This window comes from Doryrhamphus excisus, chromosome 12 (assembly GCF_030265055.1).
Source record: "Doryrhamphus excisus isolate RoL2022-K1 chromosome 12, RoL_Dexc_1.0, whole genome shotgun sequence".
Lineage (NCBI taxonomy): Eukaryota > Metazoa > Chordata > Actinopteri > Syngnathiformes > Syngnathidae > Doryrhamphus > Doryrhamphus excisus.
The window spans coordinates 9,845,500-9,868,368 of record NC_080477.1 but is presented as its reverse complement, the minus strand read 5'-3'; the positions used below and the strand labels follow the sequence as shown (position 1 = coordinate 9,868,368).

At 39.9% G+C, this 22,869-nt stretch overlaps 3 protein-coding genes and 1 long non-coding RNA gene across 13 annotated transcripts in view; 1 reads left to right on the top strand and 3 right to left on the bottom strand.

Moving 5' to 3' along the window:
- Positions 1-814: 814 nt before the first annotated feature.
- ppef1 (protein phosphatase, EF-hand calcium binding domain 1) lies at positions 815-10,798 on the bottom strand. 8 transcript variants are annotated; one of them, XM_058088700.1, is made up of 20 exons: positions 10,646-10,798; positions 10,286-10,424; positions 9,447-9,575; positions 6,354-6,380; positions 5,699-5,841; positions 5,567-5,627; positions 4,792-4,955; positions 4,608-4,743; positions 4,280-4,326; positions 4,053-4,219; positions 3,911-3,947; positions 3,690-3,839; positions 3,329-3,480; positions 3,003-3,249; positions 2,734-2,919; positions 2,529-2,671; positions 1,777-1,883; positions 1,533-1,696; positions 1,245-1,329; positions 815-1,169 (listed from the first exon to the last, which is right to left on the bottom strand). In XM_058088700.1, the coding sequence occupies exons 2-20, from the start codon at positions 10,389-10,391 to the stop codon at positions 976-978; spliced, it is 2,445 nt and encodes an 814-aa protein (XP_057944683.1). In that variant the 5' UTR covers positions 10,392-10,424; positions 10,646-10,798; the 3' UTR covers positions 815-975. The 8 variants fall into 8 exon arrangements, with proteins under 8 accessions (XP_057944683.1, XP_057944686.1, XP_057944688.1 ...); XM_058088703.1 differs by having other exon boundaries at positions 4,608-4,722; XM_058088705.1 differs by having other exon boundaries at positions 4,608-4,695.
- Positions 10,799-11,227: 429 nt separating this feature from the next.
- LOC131139633 (uncharacterized) lies at positions 11,228-11,815 on the bottom strand. Its single transcript, XR_009132277.1, has 2 exons — positions 11,564-11,815; positions 11,228-11,493 (listed from the first exon to the last, which is right to left on the bottom strand). It is a non-coding gene; the product is annotated as an uncharacterized LOC131139633 (long non-coding RNA).
- A 1,437-nt stretch (positions 11,816-13,252) lies between these two features.
- Positions 13,253-18,877, top strand: rs1a (retinoschisin 1a). Its single transcript, XM_058088734.1, has 6 exons — positions 13,253-13,387; positions 13,623-13,645; positions 13,924-14,044; positions 16,133-16,274; positions 16,358-16,553; positions 18,023-18,877. The coding sequence occupies exons 1-6, from the start codon at positions 13,333-13,335 to the stop codon at positions 18,173-18,175; spliced, it is 690 nt and encodes a 229-aa protein (XP_057944717.1). The 5' UTR covers positions 13,253-13,332; the 3' UTR covers positions 18,176-18,877.
- A 58-nt stretch (positions 18,878-18,935) lies between these two features.
- The window catches only part of cdkl5 (cyclin dependent kinase like 5), a 41,867-nt gene continuing 37,933 nt past the window's right edge, over positions 18,936-22,869 (bottom strand). For all 3 annotated transcript variants that reach the window (XM_058088727.1, XM_058088728.1, XM_058088729.1), the window contains one exon: positions 18,936-21,962. In XM_058088727.1, coding sequence (XP_057944710.1) covers positions 21,558-21,962 — 405 coding nt within the window. In that variant the 3' untranslated portion in view covers positions 18,936-21,557. The remainder of the gene's footprint in view (positions 21,963-22,869) is intronic.

Sequence of the window (22,869 nt, the reverse complement as noted above, 5' to 3'; positions counted from 1 at the left end):
GCATATTGTAGCTCTGCGTAAAACCTCATTACGGTCCAAATGTGCAAAATTAATATTCTAGCAATTTTTAAGATTGTGGTCAGGTCTGTACAACTAAGGGCAACAGAACTGGGTGATATGGTTTCAAGGTCCTTACTAGAGGACCAGGCGGCTCTATTTAGGGAGGCCTCACCTGCCTCAATCCTCGGATTCCTCAAAATGGTTTGGGGTGGAGACTCCAAAAAGATTGTGAGCATGGTTGTTTGTCTACGGTCTACCCCAAAATTTGGGGAGTGAGTTAAATTCAGTACTTCGTTTTCTTTAAAAAATACTGAGTCAGCAGAGTGGTTGAAACATTACATTTAAGTCACTTCCCAAACTTTTGGACATGGCTGTACATGTGCCCAGTAACCGATATAAGTATAGTATAAATGATGGAAAAAGAATTATAAATGTAAAAAGATAGCGGAACATCATAATGAGGCAAAGGACAGCCATACAATCAATCTATGTACAGAAGGCATGATTAAAATGATGATTTATTCCTATATTGGTGAATACACACAAACCACAACAATAAAATGAGTGCAGTGTGTTTTAGTTTCACTATAATGCTGAGGCTTGTTTGTCCATACCTATACTATTATGACTGAACCCCTTTTTACTCTTTGCTATCTCATGTAAAGTTATTAATCAAATCCATCATAGCCACAGAATCTGCTCTAGACTTTTGGATATCATCTTAGACATACCCCTTCAGTCTACCTGCACAATCTCAGCTCAAGATATTAAAATCATGCAGAGTTTAGCTCAATTATTGCATCTCATTTTATTGTGAAGGCAAACGTTGTCTTTTTTCTGTCCTGTTTGAGTTAATTTTAAGATTTAAAGAGTGTCCAGCGCCATGTTTCGATTCTGAGTGACAGATTGTTACCTTCTCGCTCTCCCTCTGTTATCTCTGTGTTGATTTTTCCCTTTTGCAAATACTTCTCTCCATCAGTCTTTCCGCTGACAATCTTTGTTGTGCACCACTCTGAAGGCCTCCAGGAACTCTGTGAAGTCTATGCTGCCATCCTTGTTGAAGTCAATGCTGCGGGCCAAGTCATCAATGGCGCCATTGGTGATGTCCATCCCCAGGTGAGCGCTGAAAAGGCGCCATGTGTGACGGAACTCTTCGATAGAAATCAGACCTGCACATGACAACGGCCGTGTGATACTCTGATTTTGAGGAACACGTGTTAAAGTGAAGTGCAGTGCTTCTCTACCTGAGTGATCTTTGTCTATAATGTTGAATATGATCTCAATGTCTGTCCTGTATCGGAATAGAGTCTCTGCAAGATTAGGTGTGACCTGAATAGAGTAAGAAAGCAAAGATAATGTCAGTGTTATTTTTTTTATCAACAGTACAGGTGGAAAAATGTGACACATCCCAAAAACGAAAATAGGAATTGGAAAAATGTGGTGGGCATACTTAATGTGATATTGTATTATGTGTATCTTCTGACCTGTAGTTGAAATTCTGCCTTGACAAATAATGAGGGCATAAGTCTGACCTGCGGCAGTGGTATCCCTGGTGCCATATCCTCAAAGCAGGACTTATAGTCCACACGTCCATCTTTTGCCAGGTGAGCTAAATGTGGACGAAGTGTCCTCCATGGCAAGTCCAGCCTCAGGACAGACTCCAACACCTGAGCCCATTCACTGACAGTCACACTCCCTGGAAATGATTTGCTTGGTTTAAAAAAGAAAAACTGTCAATAAATATGAACCCAAAGGACAAGGGTGCTTGAGGCTTACCGGTGATTTTCTGGTCAAACTGCTGGAAACCTGCAATAAGGTCTGAGCGATGGGCAAACACTTTCTCTTTTAGAGCCCTGAGTGCTGATCCCTCCGCAGCACACACTCTGTGGAAACAAACACATAATTACACTATTGACTGTTAACCTGTGTGTTCACTGGCCCCATTAAAGTCAAGAACACAATCATAAATGTGACATTGTGCATGTTTTGTTTTCAAAATGCTTTATTCATTCATTTTCTAACACTTATGCTTCCCTGAAAAAAAACTCTGAATTGTACGGCTTATAGAGAAGACAGTTGTCATTTCAGAGGTATGTAAGTGTGACCAAATTACTTCATTATCATGCAGTACATTCAGACACATCGACTCAGATGTTGAATGTTCAGTTGTCCAGTCATTTGTCAGTTTTTACTATTTTTGTATTATTTTCAGCATGTAAAACTATAATTATTGGCTATAAAAAGTGTTTTTTTTTTGGGTGTGGAATGGATTAATTATTAATTAATTAATTAATTTCTTTAGGAAAATTTGCTTTGGTTCGCGTCCTTTCTGGTCGGACCGTCTGGAATAGATTAATGACATGAACCAAGGCGCCACTGTATTGATATTACTACTACTATTACTAGTACTCGCGTCACTAGCCATTACTGGAGCGCGGATTATTTGGCATTATTTTTGCCTCAACTTCAAGTAAACATTGTTCCAAACAATTTCACACACACAGACACACACCAGACACTTGCAGTACCTTTGGGTCAGTGTGAGTTTGCGTGTTGTGCGGCTGACTTGGTACTGGTAGAATCGTGGAACCAGTTCTCTACCCAGTTTGACGTAGGCTCCGCGATTGCTTCCCTCCTCGTAATAGTTGGATGCAGAAAAGATGGTGATAACCTGCAGGTGAGATGTTTAGTTGAAGTATTGCGATGAGGAGAGAACCAGCGTGCTTTAGCTACCTGTCCTCCATGACACAGCTCGTAACCCTCCTGTTTGCACTCGTGGGATCTGATAATCAGCTGCAGGCCATATTGGAGCAGAAGTCGCCGTGTAACGTCGGGGCCAAAGTAGCAGCCGCCTCCTCTGAATGTGTTTGGGCTGCAGCCTTCTTGGGTTTTGGGGTCACTCCACAGTATATCCACAATCTACCGGAGACAGTAGGAGATAAAGAATTGAAGGAGTGCTACATATACAAGCATGCAGTCTAAACATTTTACTCTCCTCTTACTTGTTTCCATTCCTGCTCTTTCTGAGGGGACAAAGGAGGAGGAACAGAAGACACAGAGTCTACGAAAGGCACTTGGAGGATGTTAACGTTGTACGGCATGCTGGGAGAAGACAGGCATGACCGAGAAGAGAAGCCTGAGGGAGTTCGTGGAGAGCAAAGGGAGGAAGACGATGAAGAAGATGAGGATGAGGAGGAAGAGATGGAAGCAGCGCTATCTTGCCGGTTCAGACCACATCGCCTTTTTCTACTGTGATGCACACAAAACAAAATGTTTTTAGATTTGAAGACATTTTTTGACAGAACCCACATGTGGGTCATTGACTGACCTCTGACTGGGGGTCCTCTGGTTCCTGCAGTAGCTGCGACCACTGCTGGCACGGGAACTGTCTGTGGATCTCATTCTTTTCATCTGTTTGTAAGAATGACCGATGCCCAGTTGCTCCAAACTGTGTCTGGGAAACCTCATGGCAGATTTAATCTGGAATAGAAAATGTTGTGATTGTGATTCATTTCAATTTCAAACCAACTCCTGTGTCCACTTTCCACTTAACACACAGAGAACTAACTACAGTAAATGAAACTAATCACTGGTAGAAATAAACTGTATAATAAACTGCACTAATAATAACTATAACTAGTAGAAATGACTGAATTATAAAAATGCAACTACTTGTTCTTCTGCCTAACCTTGTGCCTATCAATAGCGCCAAGGAAGTCCAGGTCTGTCTGGTCTGATATGCCCCCATGAACAATAAGGACTTTTCCGTCTATCACTGTGGCAACAGGCAGAAGGCTGAAGACATCCTGAAAGAGCTGCAGGATCTCACGCCCATTACTCTGTACGTAAGAAACATCAACATGTTTAATTCCAGAGCTCTGGCCAACTAGTTGACATTATTTTACCATACCTTGTACTTCTGCATGACTTCTTTTGTGAAGCCATACCTGAAAGGAAAAAAGGAAAAAACAAGAACTAGTTTTATTTTAAGGTTATAGTTTGTGATGAATCTGTATAAAATGATGTTTTCTGTGTTTTTAAGTCCAGTTCACCTGAGGTTCATGATGTGGTCCTCATGGTTTCCTCGGTTCAGATGCATATGGTCGGGGTAAAGTAAAAGGTATGCAAACAGGATGACAACCACCTCAATGGACTTTTTCCCTCGGTCCACAAAGTCTCCGTTAAACACATATGGTGTCTCAGCAGAAGGGAGGCCGTTCTGTGTGGTACCAAGTCAAATCACCACGTTGTTGTTATCTATAAGGATCTTTATTATTACCTTATAAAATATAAGAAGTAAGTCATCAAGTCGTCCATGAAGATCACCTGCACCAAACAGAAAAAAACACAGAACAAACATGACTGCTTAAAAGGACAGGATAGTAAATGAGGCTTTTTTTCAAGCATGTTTTAGAATAAAATCAGCAGGAGGAGGAAGGTGTGGGTGAGGACTCTGATCAAGATGCAAATCAACAACATGTCCTTTCTTGGAAAGCTGTTATTAAGGTGTATTTACAACACCGTACCAGACATCAACCATCATTTAACCAGCAGGTATTGGTGTTTTCATGGTCCAATGTGCAAGTGAGCAAGCAGTGATCCCTTACCGCATACTGTAATCTCCTTTGTGTAGGATGTGGACAGGTGGATAATGTTAGGCATCTGTTGGAGTAGCTTCTTGGTCTCGCAGAGTAGCTGCAGCACATATCTGGCATGTAAAGTCTGCGCAAGAGCGATAAGGTCCTACTTAAAAATCAACAGTCGATGAGCAACGTCACTGCATTGTTGTACCTGCTGGTCTTTAAAGGCATTAAGAAGAGCATTTGTGTCCGACACTGAAAGGGGAAACGACAGTCGAGGTCCAGCATATGACTCCGGAATGTGGATGCACTCGTAGCAGGCCTCTCTGTCCAACCAGGGGTCAACCACAGGCTCTAACAGCTGTGAAATCAGATCTAGAAAACACAAGGACATGAATAAGCCTTTGGACTAAACTTAAAATGTGTGGTCATAGATTACTACATTGTATCGTCTCCCCAAGTGAGATACAAAATGAGAGATTTCTTAACATTTTTAGTAGTTAGTTTGCATGAAAATGTTAAATATTTAAATCAATTCTGTTGTGCCGCACACAGATGGCGTGTGTCATAAATGTCAACAAGGGTCTTTCCCTTTATTTGGCTTAAAAAAACGACCATTTAGATGATGGGCCACCCTAAGGATTAGCTTTACAAGGGAGCATGAGGCTTTTTAGCTGAATGAGTGGGTCAGTGCACACTTAAGCCGCAGCTGCCTCAGTGCAAAACACAACGATCACATTAGTTGCTTGGCAACGGCGAGTACGCCAAAGGTTTTCCACATCAAAATAAGAGTGCTAATGAAAGTCGTGTTAATTTGATGGACTGAAACAGACACATTAAGAGAAATACAAATATAATGTTATAAACCATTTGAATGGCTCACTACGGCTTTTTATAATACAAAGAACGAAGCAGAACAAGTTGATTTCCTAAATTTGTAATTTAAATCAATGAACAATCGATGGAGAAGTGTCTTCTCTTCTCACCTGGTCCATTTCCATTAAGTTGAGTGACGTTGTCTAGCATGAAGCTGAAGAAACTGGAGAGCTGAGGACGAAAGAGCACACATAAAAGCTACCGTTGAGCTTGAAAAGACCACAGAACCTCTGGATCCTCACCTGTAGCTGGTCCTGTTCCCCCGCATATTCAATGGATTGGAAGATGTTCCACGTGTACCTCCGCCTCATCTCCAGTCGGGCCATGTAGCGACGGTACCAACGTTGGATCAAAACAGCTGCCTTCATAGCTACAGAGGAAGCACCTTCACACATCAATGTTGCAAAAGGGTTGCTTGTAAGATTCCACGTCATTAAGTACAATCTAACAAATGCTAAATCAACTCTCTGTAATTTGCATTGTATATCCACATCATGGTATGTCATTAGAGTTTGTACCACTTCTCATGTATCTTGTAAGGTGGCATATTGTCCATCCATCCATTTTCTATGCTGCTTATCCTCACAAGGGTCGTGAGCACACTGGAGCCTATCCCAGCTGTCTTCGGGCGAAAGGCGGGGTACACCCTGGACTGGTCGCCAGCCAATCACAGGGCACATATAGACAAACAACCATTCACACTCACATTCATACCTATGGACAATTTGGAGTCACCAATTAACCCACATCACAGGGCACATATAGACAAACAACCATTCACACTCACATTCATACCTATGGACAATTTGGAGTCACCAATTAACCCATATATTGTATTTTTTTTAATACTAGCCTAGATTGATGCCCACTGATTTTTAGAAATGAACATGGTCTTACTCAGTGCCGGGCTGGGAGTTTTTGCATCTGTGTGAAGAAAAACACACGTGTTAATTGATTGTGCAAAGTGACATAAACACACATCGACAAAGAGGGGGAGTGTTAACAAGACACTAGGGAGGACATGAGAAACATGGGGGACTGGAAAAAGCATGCAAATTAAAAAACCTTCAAGAGAAACAACAATCATTAAAAAGAAAGACGCAAGCGATCAGAACCGTCTGTCAGAAATGTAGTAGTCTGTGTGTGTTTGTGTGCAACAACAATGAGCTAAAGTTGCCACAGCAAATCAACTTCCTCCATCCAACCCTGTCTTCTACATCTGTCTCTCTCACACCAACTACCCTCATGTCCTCCTTCACTACATCCATAAACCTCCTCTTTGGTCTTCCTCTACGCCTCCTACCTGGCAGCTCTAAACACAGCATCCTTCTACCAATATAGTGACTATCTATCCTCTGGACCAACCATGTCCCAACCATCTCAGTCTGGCCTCTCTGACTTTATCTCCAAGGCCTCTAACATGTAATGTCCCTCTGATGTACTCCTTCCTGATCCTATCCATCCTGGTCACTCTCAGAATTACCGTATTTTCCGGACTGTAAGTTGCACTTTTTTTTCATAGGTTGGCTGTTCCTGCGACTTATACTCCAGTGCGACTTATGTATGTTTATTTCTACCTAATTATGCATTTTTGGCCTTGTGCGACTTATACTCCGGAGCGACTTATAGTCCAGAAAATACGGTAATTCACTGAAAAATGTGAGGAAAAACTCTTTATTTGGATACCATGCATTATCGCAAAAAAAGGTTCAAAGTACAGCTGCAACAATTTTGCTGCCAACTATTTTAGTATTCGATTCATCATTTGATTAATCATTAATTTAATTTAAAAATTAAAATATTTTATATAATTAAAATATCCTCTGATTTCACCCTCTCAAATGTGAAAATTCTTAAATTTCCTTATTCACCCATGAAAGCAGACCTATAATCTTTGTGTTTTATGTGGGATATTAACACACATATCAACTTTGACCATGGAAATCAACAGTTTTGCCTCTTTGGTATGTTTGGTTCATATTGATTAACTCTGTATAGGGCCAAAATAACAGGCCAAGTCAAGTTTATTTACATAGCACTTAATCACAGAAGAGCCTCAAAGGGCTTAACAAGCAGGCAACAGTAGATGATAGATGATAGATGATAGACGATAAACGACATTCCCCTGATCTGAACCCCCATCGGGGCAAGGAAAAACTCAAAACCCATTAAGGAAAAAGAAACCTTGAGAAGAGACCGCAGATGGGGGAATCCCCCTTCTAGGATGACCAGGCTGCAATGGATGTAGAGAGGTTAACATATAACAATTAAATATTAACAGACAGTATAATAGTCCAGGTCCAAGATGTAATGCCATCAGGAGAGGTGGTCAGCCGTGGGTGATCAAGCTGTGGATTAATCAACTGAGAAATAGTTGCAGCCCTAGTTCATAGGTGAATTGAAATTAGAGTGAGGCTCCATAATTAGGAGTAACATAAATCCTATTCAGGTTAACTGTGTGTCATTTTTATCATGCTTAAAAATACTTTTTTCCCTGCTAGAATGTTGAAGGAGACATTAAAAGCCATAATATGGGTAAAATGTTATGGCATTCCAAAAAGATCATCATTGCACCCACATGATCCAACTAGTCACGAGGGGACAAATTTATTGTCATGACAAGCTGTGATATGAACAGGTGCAGTGGCGTGCAGTCAGGGGAGGCAGGTGAGGCAGAGCCTGTCATGATGAAAATAAACTCAAACATGATAACATAAGTGTCCACATTGAGCTGTATTATAAATATATTTTCTGTATGATTAACACTTTCATCAGTAAAACTGCACACTTCCTGATCAAATACCAGGCAGAAACCTATGAAGTTGTGTCTCTTCTCGGCTAAGTGCGCAAGCCTTGCCTACTAGCTGAGTGCACACAGCGAGTGCACCGAGTTGACTCATGAAATATATTTTAAGGAATGAATGAAGTTGACTGCCAAGATGGAGGAATATATACCCAAGGTCACCAGAAGGTAATCTTTTACAACAAAGTATCAGAACCTTTGCTGGAGAAGGATAGGGTGCATCTTAACAAAAGTTAAGATGTGCTTCAGTTAATACAAAAACAAATTAGACACAGTATTTCTAAGTATTGAAAGTAAGCAAGTATTTCAAAAAATGTTTTAATAGCTCGTAAGAGTGTAATTTAAGAGCGTATATCTATGCACTGCCATGGTTTTCTTAATAATAACCAAAATCACTTAAGTTCTTACATCAATAGCTATGACATTGAATGCCATACTATTCCCAATTGAACATTGATGCTATGTTGAGCTCTTATACATCAAGTGTTGTAAATGTTTTGGATATCATTGCTCCCGTCAAGGTTAGAATGGCTAAAAGTAAGAAAAAGAGCTATGGAGAATAGACCAGTCCGTCAAGGTAGAGAAACGGGAGTGCCGGAGAGCTGAACAGAAACGGCGCAAAGTCATAGCTCCAGGTTCATTATGACGTTTACAAAGAAAGGCTATGTGTTTTCAACCCAATCATGCGTAGAACATGGTAAAGTCACATAAACTAGGTGCCCAGAGTCAGGACTAAGTTTTATCAGTTTTATGCTGCCAAGATCTGGAACAGTCTTCCAGAAGTTGTGCGACAAACCTCAACCTTGGCAAAGTTCAAATGCAAGCTGAAAACACTTTAACTATGCATATGGCAACTGAAAGTATATATATATATATATTTTTTTTGTTTGTTTGTTTGTTTTTTTAAACGGAATGATTTGTAAAACGTTTGTGATTTTTAGAATGATTGTGTTTTTATGGATGAAGATTGATGATTGTACCCTTTTGTGTAATGCACTATGAATTTCCTTGTGTATGAATTGTGGTCTATAAATAAACTTGCCTGATATTGTACTGCAAAAACATTGCTTTTAGACATTCCATGTTGTCGTGTTCATTGTATTCTTCAGGTAACATACTTTTAGTTGTACCAGCCATAACAAATTAACCATGACTGACGACTCAAACTTGTCACAAAACCAGTGTACCTCTCTCAATTCTTGGCATTTGTGTCTCTATGGCAACAGAGGCACCACATCCCATGATGACCAGTGAGCAGGCCCAGAAGTCACATGAATGGAAAAAGTAGTTCACATCTGATGTGTGGCATGAGACATCTATGGGGAGACCAGCGCATTCATGACAGCACTGAAAGAGAAAGGGATCACTTAATGACAAATATAGACTTATGAATTAAAAACAATAATTAAGACTTAAAAACAAGATATTTACACACATAAGCTTTGACTTTGGAAAACGGTGATGGACATTTTTGCCTTGTTACTGATATTAAACCTCTTGGTTGGTTCACATTGATTTGGTCCATCTATGGCCTAACTGATTGCTCAGTTAATCAAAACAACAAGCTTCAGATTAATTGACTAAGAAAATAAATGTTAGTTAATTTGAAGATATATTCATTCATTCTCTATGCAGCTTGTCTGCAATAGGGTGGAGGGGGTATGTCCACATCTTAAATTAACATGCTCTCATTTTAAAAACAGAAAACACCTCCAGCATACCCGGTATAGAAAATTGCATGTTTCTTCAACTCAACACAATAAAACAAACAAGATACAAGCCTCCTTCGTCACCATAACACCTTAAATTTGTCACAACCTGCAGGTGGGAACTCTCCTGTAAAGCCATATGTCAATATCTGCTAACGACTCATGTGAACAAGACCATTTTAAAAATAATTGTAATGTACTTCCACATCAGAGGAATTTTCCAAGCCATGCGGAATAAATACAAGCAATTAACACATTACTTCTACCTGACAGTACACACACACACACACACGGTAAATGAAAGTGGATGCTCTTACCTGCACAATGATTACGAGTCACATATATATGGAACATAAGATCTAGGTGCTTGAATCCAACCTGCGTTAAAACTTTGGAGCAGTTGTCGTTTGGATGCCCTGTCATTGCTGCCGTGGTGTTTTTATTTGATGCTGCGGGCTAAGAGGAAGAAGATGAGAGGAGGAGATGAGGGCGTCGAGGAGGCGGAGGGATCATCAGGTGGGATTTTAAGACCCACATCAGTATTGCTATTCTATTGCCATTTGACATATCGTCTAATTCTGTGTCTTGAAAATAAATATTTAGGATAGAAGTCGGTTTTGTGACATATCTGGGAGTTAATAAGACGATTTTCATGAAATAAAAAAGTGTCTACGTACCCGCAAGATGGTGCTATTTTTCTTTCTTTTCGATATCCTTTACTTTCCCCCTCATTAAACTTCGTATAAAATAGTATCCACGTCGAATTATAGTTTTTGTAGAGCTGTTTTTAAGTACCGGGTTCCATTCATACTTCCTGTTCCGGTCGTGTCATGGCGGTATACTCCTTGTTCATTCAAACAGGAAGCTAGGCGTGGCTATTATGGGACTTTTTTTTCATTGGCCTATCCTACCTGGCAACAAACGAATTAGCGTTATGATGTATACAATTTGATTGGCTAATCACCTCATGTGGTAAGAAGATGAATATGTAGGCTACGTTATGGTCATGTTAGACTCACCAATATTCCCTACACCATTTAATTGGAAATTATTGACCAACTACTCAGGCACACTTAACCCTTTTTATCTTAACTTGAAATTAATTGCTTAACACGTTTGTAGTACTTTCGGATCAGCAAAATCAAAGTCATTGCAGGGATTGGGTCTTTAGCATTTTAGCTAGTAACTTCGCAAGTTAGGTCACATCTGTATAGATTTTCAAAAGGCTGTGAATTTAGTGTAAAAATCTCAAAAATACCTTGTTAGTTAAAATATACTCTTTAATATTAAAACATTTAAATTTCTTTTGCACTCCAAATCGAACACTTCATGCAGCAGCTTGGGTGTGACTCCTGCGTTGAATCAATGAGACAGCAGCATTTATCTCTTGCACTGTGATTACTTTTCGGCGATTTCTTCTCGAGAGTCTCGAGGCCTCCTGGCTCACCAGTCTGAGCAGAAGTCGTCTAGGGAAACCGTGATCACAGACCAGGAAGTCTAGACCTCCTCTTCCAAATGGACTGACCTAAATTTCAACAGAGTACTGTTAAAACACCACTTGTTTATTTCCCCTAGTGCGTTTCTGCATCTCTCACCTCTTTATGAGCTTTGTAGAGGAAAGTGGAGCGAGTATGACACCGTCTCTTCTTGCATGCTGCTGGAATAGGAGCCTTCATTGTCCTGGGTTAGTCGTAGCTAGAACTGTGAGTTCTGGCAATGTTTCCGGATGCCGAGGAGAGCTTAGGTGAAAGTGAAATCAAGTGTGTTAGACAGAGCCAGTGATAAAGGTGTTTTAATGAGCCACAGCTTTTTCTAATGAGACTTAATCACACTCACACACCCAGCTTTGACTGCCTGGCAACAGCATACACAAGCTTCTAGATAGGGAAGTATTCAAATCAAAGTATATACTCAAGCCTATTAGAAGTGTTTGTCAGCCAACATATAGATAAATATACATATACAAATTTCACATCTTTGTAGAAGGCTTTATATTTACATCTACATAAAGATGCAGATCCATGTGTATATTCATTCATTCATGCATTCATTCATTTTCAACCGCTTATCCTCACAAGGGTTGTGGGGGTGCTGGAGCCTATCCCAGCTGTCTTCAGGCGAGAGGCGGGGTAAACACTGGACTGGTCGCCAGCCAATCACAGAACACATACAGACAAACAACAATTCATACTTACATTCATACCTATGGACAATATGGAGTCACCAATTAACCTAGCATGTTTTTGGAATGTGGGAAAAAAACGGAGTACCCGGAGAAAACCCACGCATGCACGGGGAGAACATGCAAACTCCACACAGAGATGGCCGAGGGTGGAATTGAACCCCATGTATATATTTACAATTTATATTGTGACAAATATTCCACATTATCCCCAATTGCCCAGTTAAGGATGCTGAAATCTTAATGACAAAATGTAGGCATTTCATTGGTATCCATGGAAAAGCATGTGTCAAACAAATCAAACAGTTTTATTTTTATTTGACAGATAAGGAAAATATTCATCTAAATTTGTACGAGGTTGGTCTTTATTAGTGCGTACTATTTGATGCTGCGACATTTTGGGTGGTTTGGTCTTGGCTGCATGATTCAGATCACCTTTTTATATGATTTGCTAACATTCATTCATTCATTCATTTTCTACCGCTTTTCTTCTCGAGGGTCGCGGGGGGTGCTGGAGCCTATCCCGGCTGTCTTCACCCTGGACTGGTCGCCAGCCAATCACAGGGCACATATAGACAAACAACCATTCACACTCACATTCATACCTATGGACAATTTTGATTCGCCAATTAACCTAGCATGTTTTTGGAATGTGGGAGGAAACCGGAGTACCCGGAGAAAACCCACGCATGCACGGGGAGAACATGCAAACTCCACACAGAGATGGCCGAGGGTGGAATTGAACCCTGGTCTCCTAGCTGTGAGGCCTGCGCGCTAACCACTAGTCCGCCGTGCTGCCCAGCTAACATTCAGGTAGTGCAAAAAAAAAAGTATAGGGAAGTCTGTCCTCACCTCTAAATCAATTCAATGACTTCCACATCCAAAGATTGTTTCAGCAACATAACCACTTGGCAACATATTTCATTTGATTGGATTTATATTGTAGTATTATAATAACTTACCAACATGAAAACACAAAAAATACATCCATATAAACCACTAACCATGTCTTATATTTTAGTAGCTTCCCATGGTGTCCAAACAGCTGTAGGAGGGGCTTTGTCAGATAAGGATGGCATTAGGTTGGGCCGTGCGTGTCCTGTGGATTATTATAATCCAGACTTAGTATCGCTGCTGGTTTGGTTGCTCCTTCTATGGTGAGTCCTGTGTGGAGGCTGCAAGATGGCTCTCAACGTGCGTCCTGTACTGCCTGCCCTGCTTCTTCTGGCAGCTCACGGTAGGATTTTAGCCTTTTGAGTTGAGATGCCAGAATTGATTCATACCGTGTGAAAATGAGCATCTTTTGTCTGTGTTTATTTCATTGACTTTAATGTATTTACACTGACAGACTGATGCACAGATTTTGTTTGCAGCCACAAGCAAATAATGCATACTAACTGCCTTTTATTGTCATCTGTGCCTCACTGTGTGCCTGGACATTTGTTTTGCTCTCTACCCATCTGTCTGAAAAGTGATCCTCAGCCATGCTCAAGAGGTAAGAAAAAACACGATAAAGCAGCATAAAAATGCAATTTTATGGACAAGAGTTGACTTCACATGAGGTACCCCTTATAGTGCAATCAGTATGTTTATGATTATGGTCCTACTTTGCAGTAGTATTGAACTGCAGTGTTTTATACTGAGATGTGTAGTTCTGCAATCACAATAACAAGAATTTTGTTAAAGAAGTACCTCAGTGGTCCAGAATGACCATTATCAGCATCCAACATGTAATGCCTTTGTCTATTAAAACATTATTTATGTTGACTTAAGGTGTATGTATCTGAGGCGTGGACCAGCAAGTCTTGCAAATGTGACTGTGACGGTGGAGTGTCACCAACGGAGTTCTCCTCCATCGGATCTTCCTCAGTGCGTGGAGTGGATTGTATGCCAGGTAAAAACCAACAAAGACCAAATTGTCACCTCAGAGAAGACCTTAGATACGTGAACATCATTTTTCCATCTAGTAACAATGGAGAAATATCCACTTCCAACATGATTATGATGATAAAATCAACAATTGCATCAACCAAGGTGATGTCTATTTATACATGTGCATGCATGAATGCAAAAAAAAAACCCAGATTTGACACTGCAGGGTGAAAGCGCACCCATGGAGAGCAAATGTGGACCTGCATGCAATAATTGCATTTACATCCCCACCAAGGCAGTACAATTGTTTGCATTTATTATTTCAACAAAGACTTGAGCATATATTCTTTAGTGACACATTATGCCTTGTCAGGAACTAATTATCACCACCCCATGGGCTTAGCGAGGAACAAAGATGGTTGAAGGTCACTTGTTCTTCCAAGTTCTTCCAATGCAATATATTTCTTTCTTGTCATATGCTTCCAGGTCACTGGCTTTGCTCTTATGTAAGGACTTACAGTACCTCCACAGATTCCTCCAGAGCTGCTACTCAGTGCTTTGTAATACTGGGATTAGGCAGGATGCTACCCGGCGCCAGATCAGCTTAAAGCAGTAGTAAACACAACTGCAGTGTGTTGGCTCTCACTAAGGAACACATGTCCTTCCTCGGGGGTGTCCAAAGCAATCTTCTCAAAGAAATGACTCTCATCTGACGTATTTACTTAGAATGAGTATTCATGTAAGGACTGAGTGGTGGGTTGTTTATTTTTGGTCACGGACCTGCGTGACCAGAGCTAAAGCTGCAAGAGGGGAGAGCAGAGCCATCTGTCCACTTGCAACGCAACACTAATGGCCATGACTGATCTCTCTACATTGGAGAATTAAAAGTGCAGGCTTTTAGGATGACATGTTGGCTCACTGTGGCCTTTTGGTAATTTAAGAGGGGGATAGGACCAATGTGTTTGATTCAGGGGGACCCGATGCTGAGGTTATGAATGAAAATATAGAGTGAGACTTGGACATTTTAATTTGTATACGTATACGTTTGCTGCTTCTTCCTCAATGTGGAGTTGCGGGGTCCTAACGTCTGTTAGTTAGCAGAGGGCATGGCGTGTCGAAACTTTTTCCACATCCTGCTTCATCCCGAAAAATAAAAGTACACAGAGCCACTCTGATATTTTTTTAAAGCATATCAAGAAAAAAAAAATGCATTTCGGCTTTGTGATATCGGAGGAAAAGTTCTTAGTATGAACTATTTTTTGCTGTTATTTTCTCGTAATTATGACTTTATTCCAATAACAGTAGATTTTTTCTTTACTTTAAATTTTGTTGAAAAATTACAGCTGTTTTTTCCATTTCTGTTGTTTTGTTTCCCATCTATCGAAGTTTTCTTCTTGTCTTTTTTAGTGGTAGTAATATGACTTTATTCAGATAATATTTTCACCTCATTCTCATAATGTTATAAATTTTTGTCCAGGCTATTTAAAAAAAAAAACAAAAACAAAAACTTTGTTTCTCATAATATGACTTTATAAAAATAATGTTTTTTTTTATCAACTGGTCACCCTAAGTTATCAGAACTCCCAAAATCTATAAATAATAAATTTCCACAATTAAATAAATAATTTTACATTGTATACTAGACTTGTTGTTTACTATGTTGTATAATATACTTGACATAACTTGTATAGTAGAACAGATAAATACATGATACAATTATGTATCAACTATCATATTCAGTACTTTTTCTTTTAGCTTGTAAATGGCTCATATTAACTGGCTCATATTGGTACATAAGTATGTATGTTACAAACGTAAATGCAATTAGCTAAAACAAAACAACACAATAAATGAACAGTAATTTTACAAGTATCAAGAAGAAAATATTAGTAAAAATAAAGTCCTAATTTTAGGAAAAAATAAAAGGAAAGAGTCATAGTAACACATACTTTAGATGCAGGCTGCTTTTTTCTTTAAATATATAAAAACGTCTCAGTATACATATATACATAAGTTGTTTTAAAAATGTAAAAGTGGCCCCTATGTATTTTCAGTATACGGCCCTTGGTGGGACAATGAGATAAATCTGTTTTTGTTTGTTTTGTTGCAGAGTGTCCGTACCACAAGCCTCTGGGCTTTGAGGCCGGATCAGTGAGTCCAGATCAGATCACCTGCTCCAACCAGGACCAGTACAGCGGATGGTTCTCCTCTTGGCTCCCAAACAAGGCACGACTCAACAGTCAAGGCTTTGGGTAGGCAGAGCTTTACAGAACACTTTACACAATAAGAAGTGAACCATGTACATTATGAATAATTCATTGTCTTTGTGTTCCAGATGTGCATGGCTCTCCAAGTTCCAAGACAGTAGCCAATGGCTACAGATTGACCTGACAGAGGTGATGGTGATCTCAGGGATACTCACTCAGGGCCGCTGTGATGCCGACGAGTGGGTCACCAAGTACAGCGTCCAGTATCGCAGCGATGAAAAACTCAACTGGATCTACTACAAGGACCAAACTGGGAACAACAGGGTAAAGTTAAACAATTGGCAAGCATACAGTAGTGACATTTTGGGAAAAATTATGTTAAAAATAATAATGCTCTACTTTGATTAACAGAGCATTACATTTTTAAAGAAAAATATTCAAATTAAAATGTTTTTTATTTTTTGTTATTGTGGTACGGTACAGTAATGCCTTGTTTGTCGCGGTTAATTGGGTCCAGAACCAACCATGATAAATTAATTTCTGCGAAGAAGGATTCCTTATTATTCTTTATCCCAGCTGACTTCAGGCGAGAGGCGGGGTGCACCCAGGACTGGTCGCTAGCCAATCACAGAGCACATATAGACAAACAACCATTCACACGTGTAAATGCACGTAGAGAACATACAAACTCCACATAGAGATATTCCAACGGAAATACAATCCCACAATCTTTTGACTCTGAGGCCAACATGCGTACCACTAGGCTGGAGTCAAAAACCAAACATGGCCTTGTGTGATGCCCCCCCCCCCCCCTGTTAAAACATACCCAACTGTGGTTTCTCATACTTGAGTTCAAGTGGAAAAGGTTATAAAGCCATTTCTGAAGATTTGGGACTCCAGCAAACCACAGTGAGAGCCATTATCCACAAATAGCAAAAACATGGAACAGCGGTGAACCTTCCAGGAGTGGCCAGCCAACCAAAATTACCACAAGAGTGCAGCGACGACTCATCCAAGGGGGTCACAAAAGACCCCACAACAACATCCAAAGAACTTTAAGTTAAGGTCAGTGTTCATGGAAGACACTGGGCAAAAACAGCCTGTATGGTAGAGTTCCAAGATGAAAACCACTGCTGAAAAAAAAAAAAAAAAAACCACTACGGCTTGTCTCAATTTTGCCAGAAAACATTTTGATGACCCCAAAGACTTTTGGGAAAATACTCTGACAAGACAAAAGGTGAACTTCATGGAAGGCGTGCCCATCATCACAACTGCCACATCTCAGAATAGGAACATCATACTTACAGTAAAATATGGTGGTAGTAGTGTCATGGTCTGGGGATGTTTTGCTGCTTCAGGACCTGGAAGACTTGCTGTGATAAATAGAACCATGGATTCTGTTGTCCACCAAAAAATAATGCCTCTTAGGTTTAGGTGGCAATCTTTTTCACACAGGGCCATGTAGGTTTTGATTTGTTTTGTTAATAATAAATAATAATAATAATAATACATTTTATTTGTTTAGCGCTTTTCAAAATACTCAAAGACACTTTACAGAAGAATGGAGTTGAATAAAGCAAGTAAACAGAATAGAAGACACACCAAAATACAACATTCATTGGTTAATAAATTGTTAACTTCAATAATAGACATTTTCATTTAAAATCTCCTTTTTGGTTTCAGTTGTGTTGTCATTTACTAATATTTAAATTTGTTGTGACAAAAAAAAATAATAAGGAAGGGGATACTCACTTTTTCACACCACTGTGCATGTATCTACTTTCTTTCCTTAGGTGTTCTACGGGAACTCCGACCGTTCATCATCTGTACAAAACCTTTTGCGGCCACCCATCGTGGCACGCTACATCCGCATCCTTCCTCTCGGATGGCACACACGCATTGCCCTGCGTCTGGAGCTGCTGCTCTGCATGAACAAATGTGCCTGAACCTGTCTTCCTGTTCTCCTTGAGGCCTTGACCTTTACCCTCCATCACCATCAGTGTGTATTTATTTGTTTCATTATTTGCACCCTTCCACCTGTGTAGTGTGAACTGAGACTGAAATGTTATATTTCAAACCTTTTTTTTCCCACTGGAAATGCTGACTATAGTTGGAATGAATTTGATGTTTGATATGCAAATGCAAGCTTGCATTATCTGCTCTCTCCATTGTCTCACACTGGCTGCTTTCATTTTCTCATTAGTTCTCAATGGATTGTTACATTTGCACTGAAATGGCATAAACTCAAAGCAATAATTAGTTGTGGAGAAGGAAGCGAGCGTTGCTATGGAAGGCTGATCCAGAACGTGTGTTTCATGTTTGACAGCACACTGCTTCTTTACAAACACAATGGGATTTCACTAAGCTTCCTTCACCTTACTCCCCTCTAAAAAGAACTGATGTCTTTAATATTGTCTTCTGTTAAGTCATTTCAATGTAAATTTAATTTCACTTAAAAACGTGTTGCCATATTTGCTCCTAATGAAGATCCTATTTTACTGTAGCATATTTTCCGACATTTATAAAAAATAATTAGTGCGATTTCACTTTGTTTCTCCTTGTTTTTATTCCTGTAGTATATGTTGTGTATTGTTTTGACTCTGTACTCATCTACTTTCACGTTAAAACAATAAATTTCCAATAAATTATTTCTGTGAAATGCGTTTTTTTTCTACTAGTAGGACACAACAAACATGAACAATGAAAAAAAATGTACAGTTTTATTATGAGACCCTATCATTTTAGTGTAGAATGGTCAGTATAGATACACTCTATTTCTATATACACCTTGGAACAAGTGAATCAAATACTGGAAATGAAAACAAAGAACTACAGTTTTAGGAAACACATTCATAGTTCAGAGAAGGAAAAAAAAAACATGTAAGAATGTATGTGAAGTGTGGGTGGGTGGGGGGGTTAAGCCTCCATTTTATTTGATGTCAATAAGCAAACATAAGGCTTCAGGCAAGGCAAACGATGTCCACGTTTGACAACATGTAAGCAAAAACTGAATACAATCAGTGCTTTGCATAAAAACACAACATGAGGCAGTTTGAGAGGCAACTCAACGACAAATTGATCTTAAATGTGGACTCTTAATCATAGTCTATACCTCTTGACTATGTTTAGCTCCCATTACTCTGATTTGACTGGGCTACTGTAAACAGTCTACATCACTTTGTCAATCATATTGCTTTCAATCAGCCGAGTAGCTAGATGTTGGTTTATTTCTTTTATAATATTTTGTTTGTGAGCCCGATAGACAAAAATGGGATTTTAAAATCAGAAATAGGTGCTTGAATTCATTTCTTTGATAGACTGGCAAAATCATTCATTAATTAATTCATTCATTTTCTACCGCTTTTTCCTCACGAGGGTTGCGGGGGTGCTGGAGCCTATCCCAGCTGTCTTCGGGCGAGAGGCGGGTTACACCCTGGACTGGTCGCCAGCCAATCACAGGGCACATATAGACAAACAACCATTCACACTCACATTCATACCTATGGACAAATTGGAGCAATGAGAATTAAATTGGACGAATTTGTTAAAAAAGATTTCTTTAGATCTTCTTTAGATTTAGATGGACTCAACAGCGCCTCTGCTGGTTGCAGTCAAGTTGTGTACTTCACATTGCTTTCAGTGATATTGCACCAATATCAGGGTGATTAGCAATAAATTGATTATGCCCATCTCTAGTACAAAGATACAAATTATAACTATCTATCTATCTCGACTTGCAAAAAGGGATATAGGGCTTTCGGGGAAAATTTCAAGGTAAATCTAAAATGTGCACTAACCTTAACATGTGAATTTAATTTAACCGACTCCAATGCACATGTTCCACTATTCAATGTTTCAGTATTTTTGGACCCAAATAACAAAATGCACACGTTGTAAAAGTGTCTCGCAGTGACTCTTCCAGTCAATAGCTACTTATGACACTCATGCAGTGACACTAAGATCGATGTGGCTCCTTCCCTCTCAATACATCCTGTGTGAAACTGTGCAATGGTGAAGTACTGTTGTAGGTGTTGTCGTGGTTCCATGATGTCAAAATGTGAAGAGCATAATGAAGAGGACTGTTTAAAGAAAGTCAGTCGAGGTTACTGTGCATTTTAGGTTAATCCTGAAATTTCCCTCTGAAAGACTTAAGTCATGTAATTCATAATATATAAACAATCCCTGATTATGACTTGGGTGTCAAAATAATTCATATACTGTAAGGTAAACGGTGGCAACCAATTAGTAGTAAATAAAAATAAGCTTGTTCCATCATTTTTATGGGTCAGAAATGAAAACATAAAATGTCAGCAACATGCATGAGAATATTAAGTTTGAGGTATTGATTGAGGTTGGAGTCATTCGTGTTTTTTTGGTCTTTTCAGGGGCTTGTTTCACAAAACAACTGACTATTTCAACAAGACATTTAACATGGCAGATGAGATATGCCTTGCCTTGTAAAACAATGCCTGTGGTTCATTTCTAGATGTGAACTTTTCACAATAACAATTCCTTCATGCCTTCTACTTGTGAACAAAAATGGACGTAGCAGCAAGGAGTAAGGAGAGCTGTTGTCTTTTGTCCCCGAGAGAGAGAGAGAGAGAGACAGGCTGACAAGTCGCTCAAAATGCTTTCAACTGCTGGACAGATATATTCTTGAATGAGAGGTCTAATATCACATTTGAATTCCTATTGGGTAATCATTATATGTCTATATTTCTTTACATATCTAGGAAAGAAACACAAATTAAAAATAAATAATAAATAAAATTCTGTTAATAGCATATCAAATTGAACAAAAAGACATTCACCATTGAAATAATCTTTGTATTGTCAACAGCACGTACATATGTACCTATTTATGTCTCTGTGTCAAACTAAAGCTCTTGTAATTACACATTTATTCTATATATCCTTATAATATTCCCATATAGACTACATACTGTGTCATTTATAGCTTATATCCTTGAATTTAAAACAATAACTTATGTTGATATAAATCTTTTTTCTTTCTTTCTTATCAAATATGTGGAAAAAAACATGATTTTGCTTTCATGGCCACCCAGTAAGAGGCGGTCTGATGTGCTGCAGAGAGTTGTGTTCTGTGACCAGTAGATGGCAGCAGAAGGAAGCAGCATTTCCTCCTCTAGACAGAAGCTCATCCCCGTCAGTCAGTGATGCGTATGCATCAAGTAGTCATCCGCCGGATGAGTGGATTCCATCCTGTGCAAGAGGCTTTCATGTAAACTGCAACTAAAGTGAGATGACCTTCTTTATCGGGCAAATGCTTCCACGATGGAGGTGGTGCAGTTTTGAGGTGAGTGTTTTTTAGAGGGCAGTCTCCTTCAGGTCATTGAGGTTTGGCATTCTGGTGCGGGAGGCACGGGTAAAAGTGGGTCCGTTTTGCCCCGGTTTGATGCCCAGCTGTTCGGCTGTGAACTGAGCGCCCTCGGCTCGCTGCAACGCTGACACGTGCCAGGCCGACTCCAGCTGTCCCGGCAGTGGGTAGCTGGCCTTGCGGCTCTTGGCCTGGGAGGAGCTACTCACCCCGGAGTGACCGCGGCTCTCTGCATGACCTCGACCCTCAGAGTAGGCCGCTTTGGAGGAGGGCTGAGGGGGGTTGGGGAGAGGAGCTTGGAAGCGCAGGTCTGGAGGAGGAACAGGAGGCTGCCCTTGGTTTGAGGAGGAAGGGGAGAGGTGAAGGAGCCTACGAAGTGACTTCAGTGGTTGGCTCTGGTAGAGAGAGAAGCAGGCGCAAGACTTGAGTTAGCTTTACAACAAGTAGTCATATTAACTCGTCATGGTCCTATTTAGCTGCAGTAGTGTGTCATCCCTGAGGGAGGCCATGAGACAAGAGGATACGGTAGTTCGCGTCTATGAGAAAGAGACAAAATGAGACTTTTACATGACTTTTAGGAAAGTATACTGAAAAAATATTTAAAATATATGACAATTTATTGTCTTTTGCACTCTGTGTGTATGCTACCGGTCCCGCCTCCACCCAAACGCGACAAAGAAACGGTATGACTAACAAAATTGTTCATGCCATCGTTCTATGAAAAAAAACGCCAAGGTGTTGGAACCAGCATCAGAGTTCCTGCCTGCCTGGAGGCAAATTATATCCATCTGAACAAGATGCAGGAAACTCACTTTTACTTCTGCTGGACCTGAGCACACAGCCTTTGACACAGTTTACCATGTGATCTTATTACAGAGGTTAGAAAACTGATTGGGAATCTCTGGTACTGCTCTAAACTGGTTCAAGTCCTATCTGAAGAAGAGGAAGTACTTTGTTGGAATTGTTAACTGAGTTTCAGAACAAATGGCTATGATCTGTGGGGTTCCGCAGGGGTCAATCCTGGGACAACTATTGTTCAATTTGTACATGCTTCCTTTAGTTGTGTCTTAACACAATTATGCAGACAACACTGTGACCTATGTGTCACTGCATGGTCCTGCATGATTTACGGCATCAAACATATCAGTTTGTGGGTGCAAAACAATTTCATAAAAAAATTGAAATCATTGTCTTTGGCCCACAGAAACAACGAGAAAGTGTTATTAGTCACCTTGAGACTCTTTCTCTAAAACCTCAACATCAGGTTTGAAATCTAGTAATAATGGACTCAGATCTGGATAC

Coding starts and splice junctions, on each gene's coding strand:
- rs1a (XM_058088734.1), top strand. CDS start 13,333: ATGGCTCTCAACGTGCGTCCTGTACTGCCTGCCCTGCTTCTTCTGGCA. Junction 13,646..13,923: donor TCCTCAGCCATGCTCAAGAG/GTAAGAAAAAAC, acceptor TGTTGACTTAAG/GTGTATGTATCTGAGGCGTG. Junction 14,045..16,132: donor TGGAGTGGATTGTATGCCAG/GTAAAAACCAAC, acceptor GTTTTGTTGCAG/AGTGTCCGTACCACAAGCCT.
- ppef1 (XM_058088700.1), bottom strand. CDS start 10,391: ATGACAGGGCATCCAAACGACAACTGCTCCAAAGTTTTAACGCAGGTT. Junction 4,956..5,566: donor ACTTAATGGAAATGGACCAG/GTGAGAAGAGAA, acceptor TGTGTTTTCTAG/ATCTGATTTCACAGCTGTTA. Junction 1,884..2,528: donor AAACTCACACTGACCCAAAG/GTACTGCAAGTG, acceptor TTGTTTCCACAG/AGTGTGTGCTGCGGAGGGAT.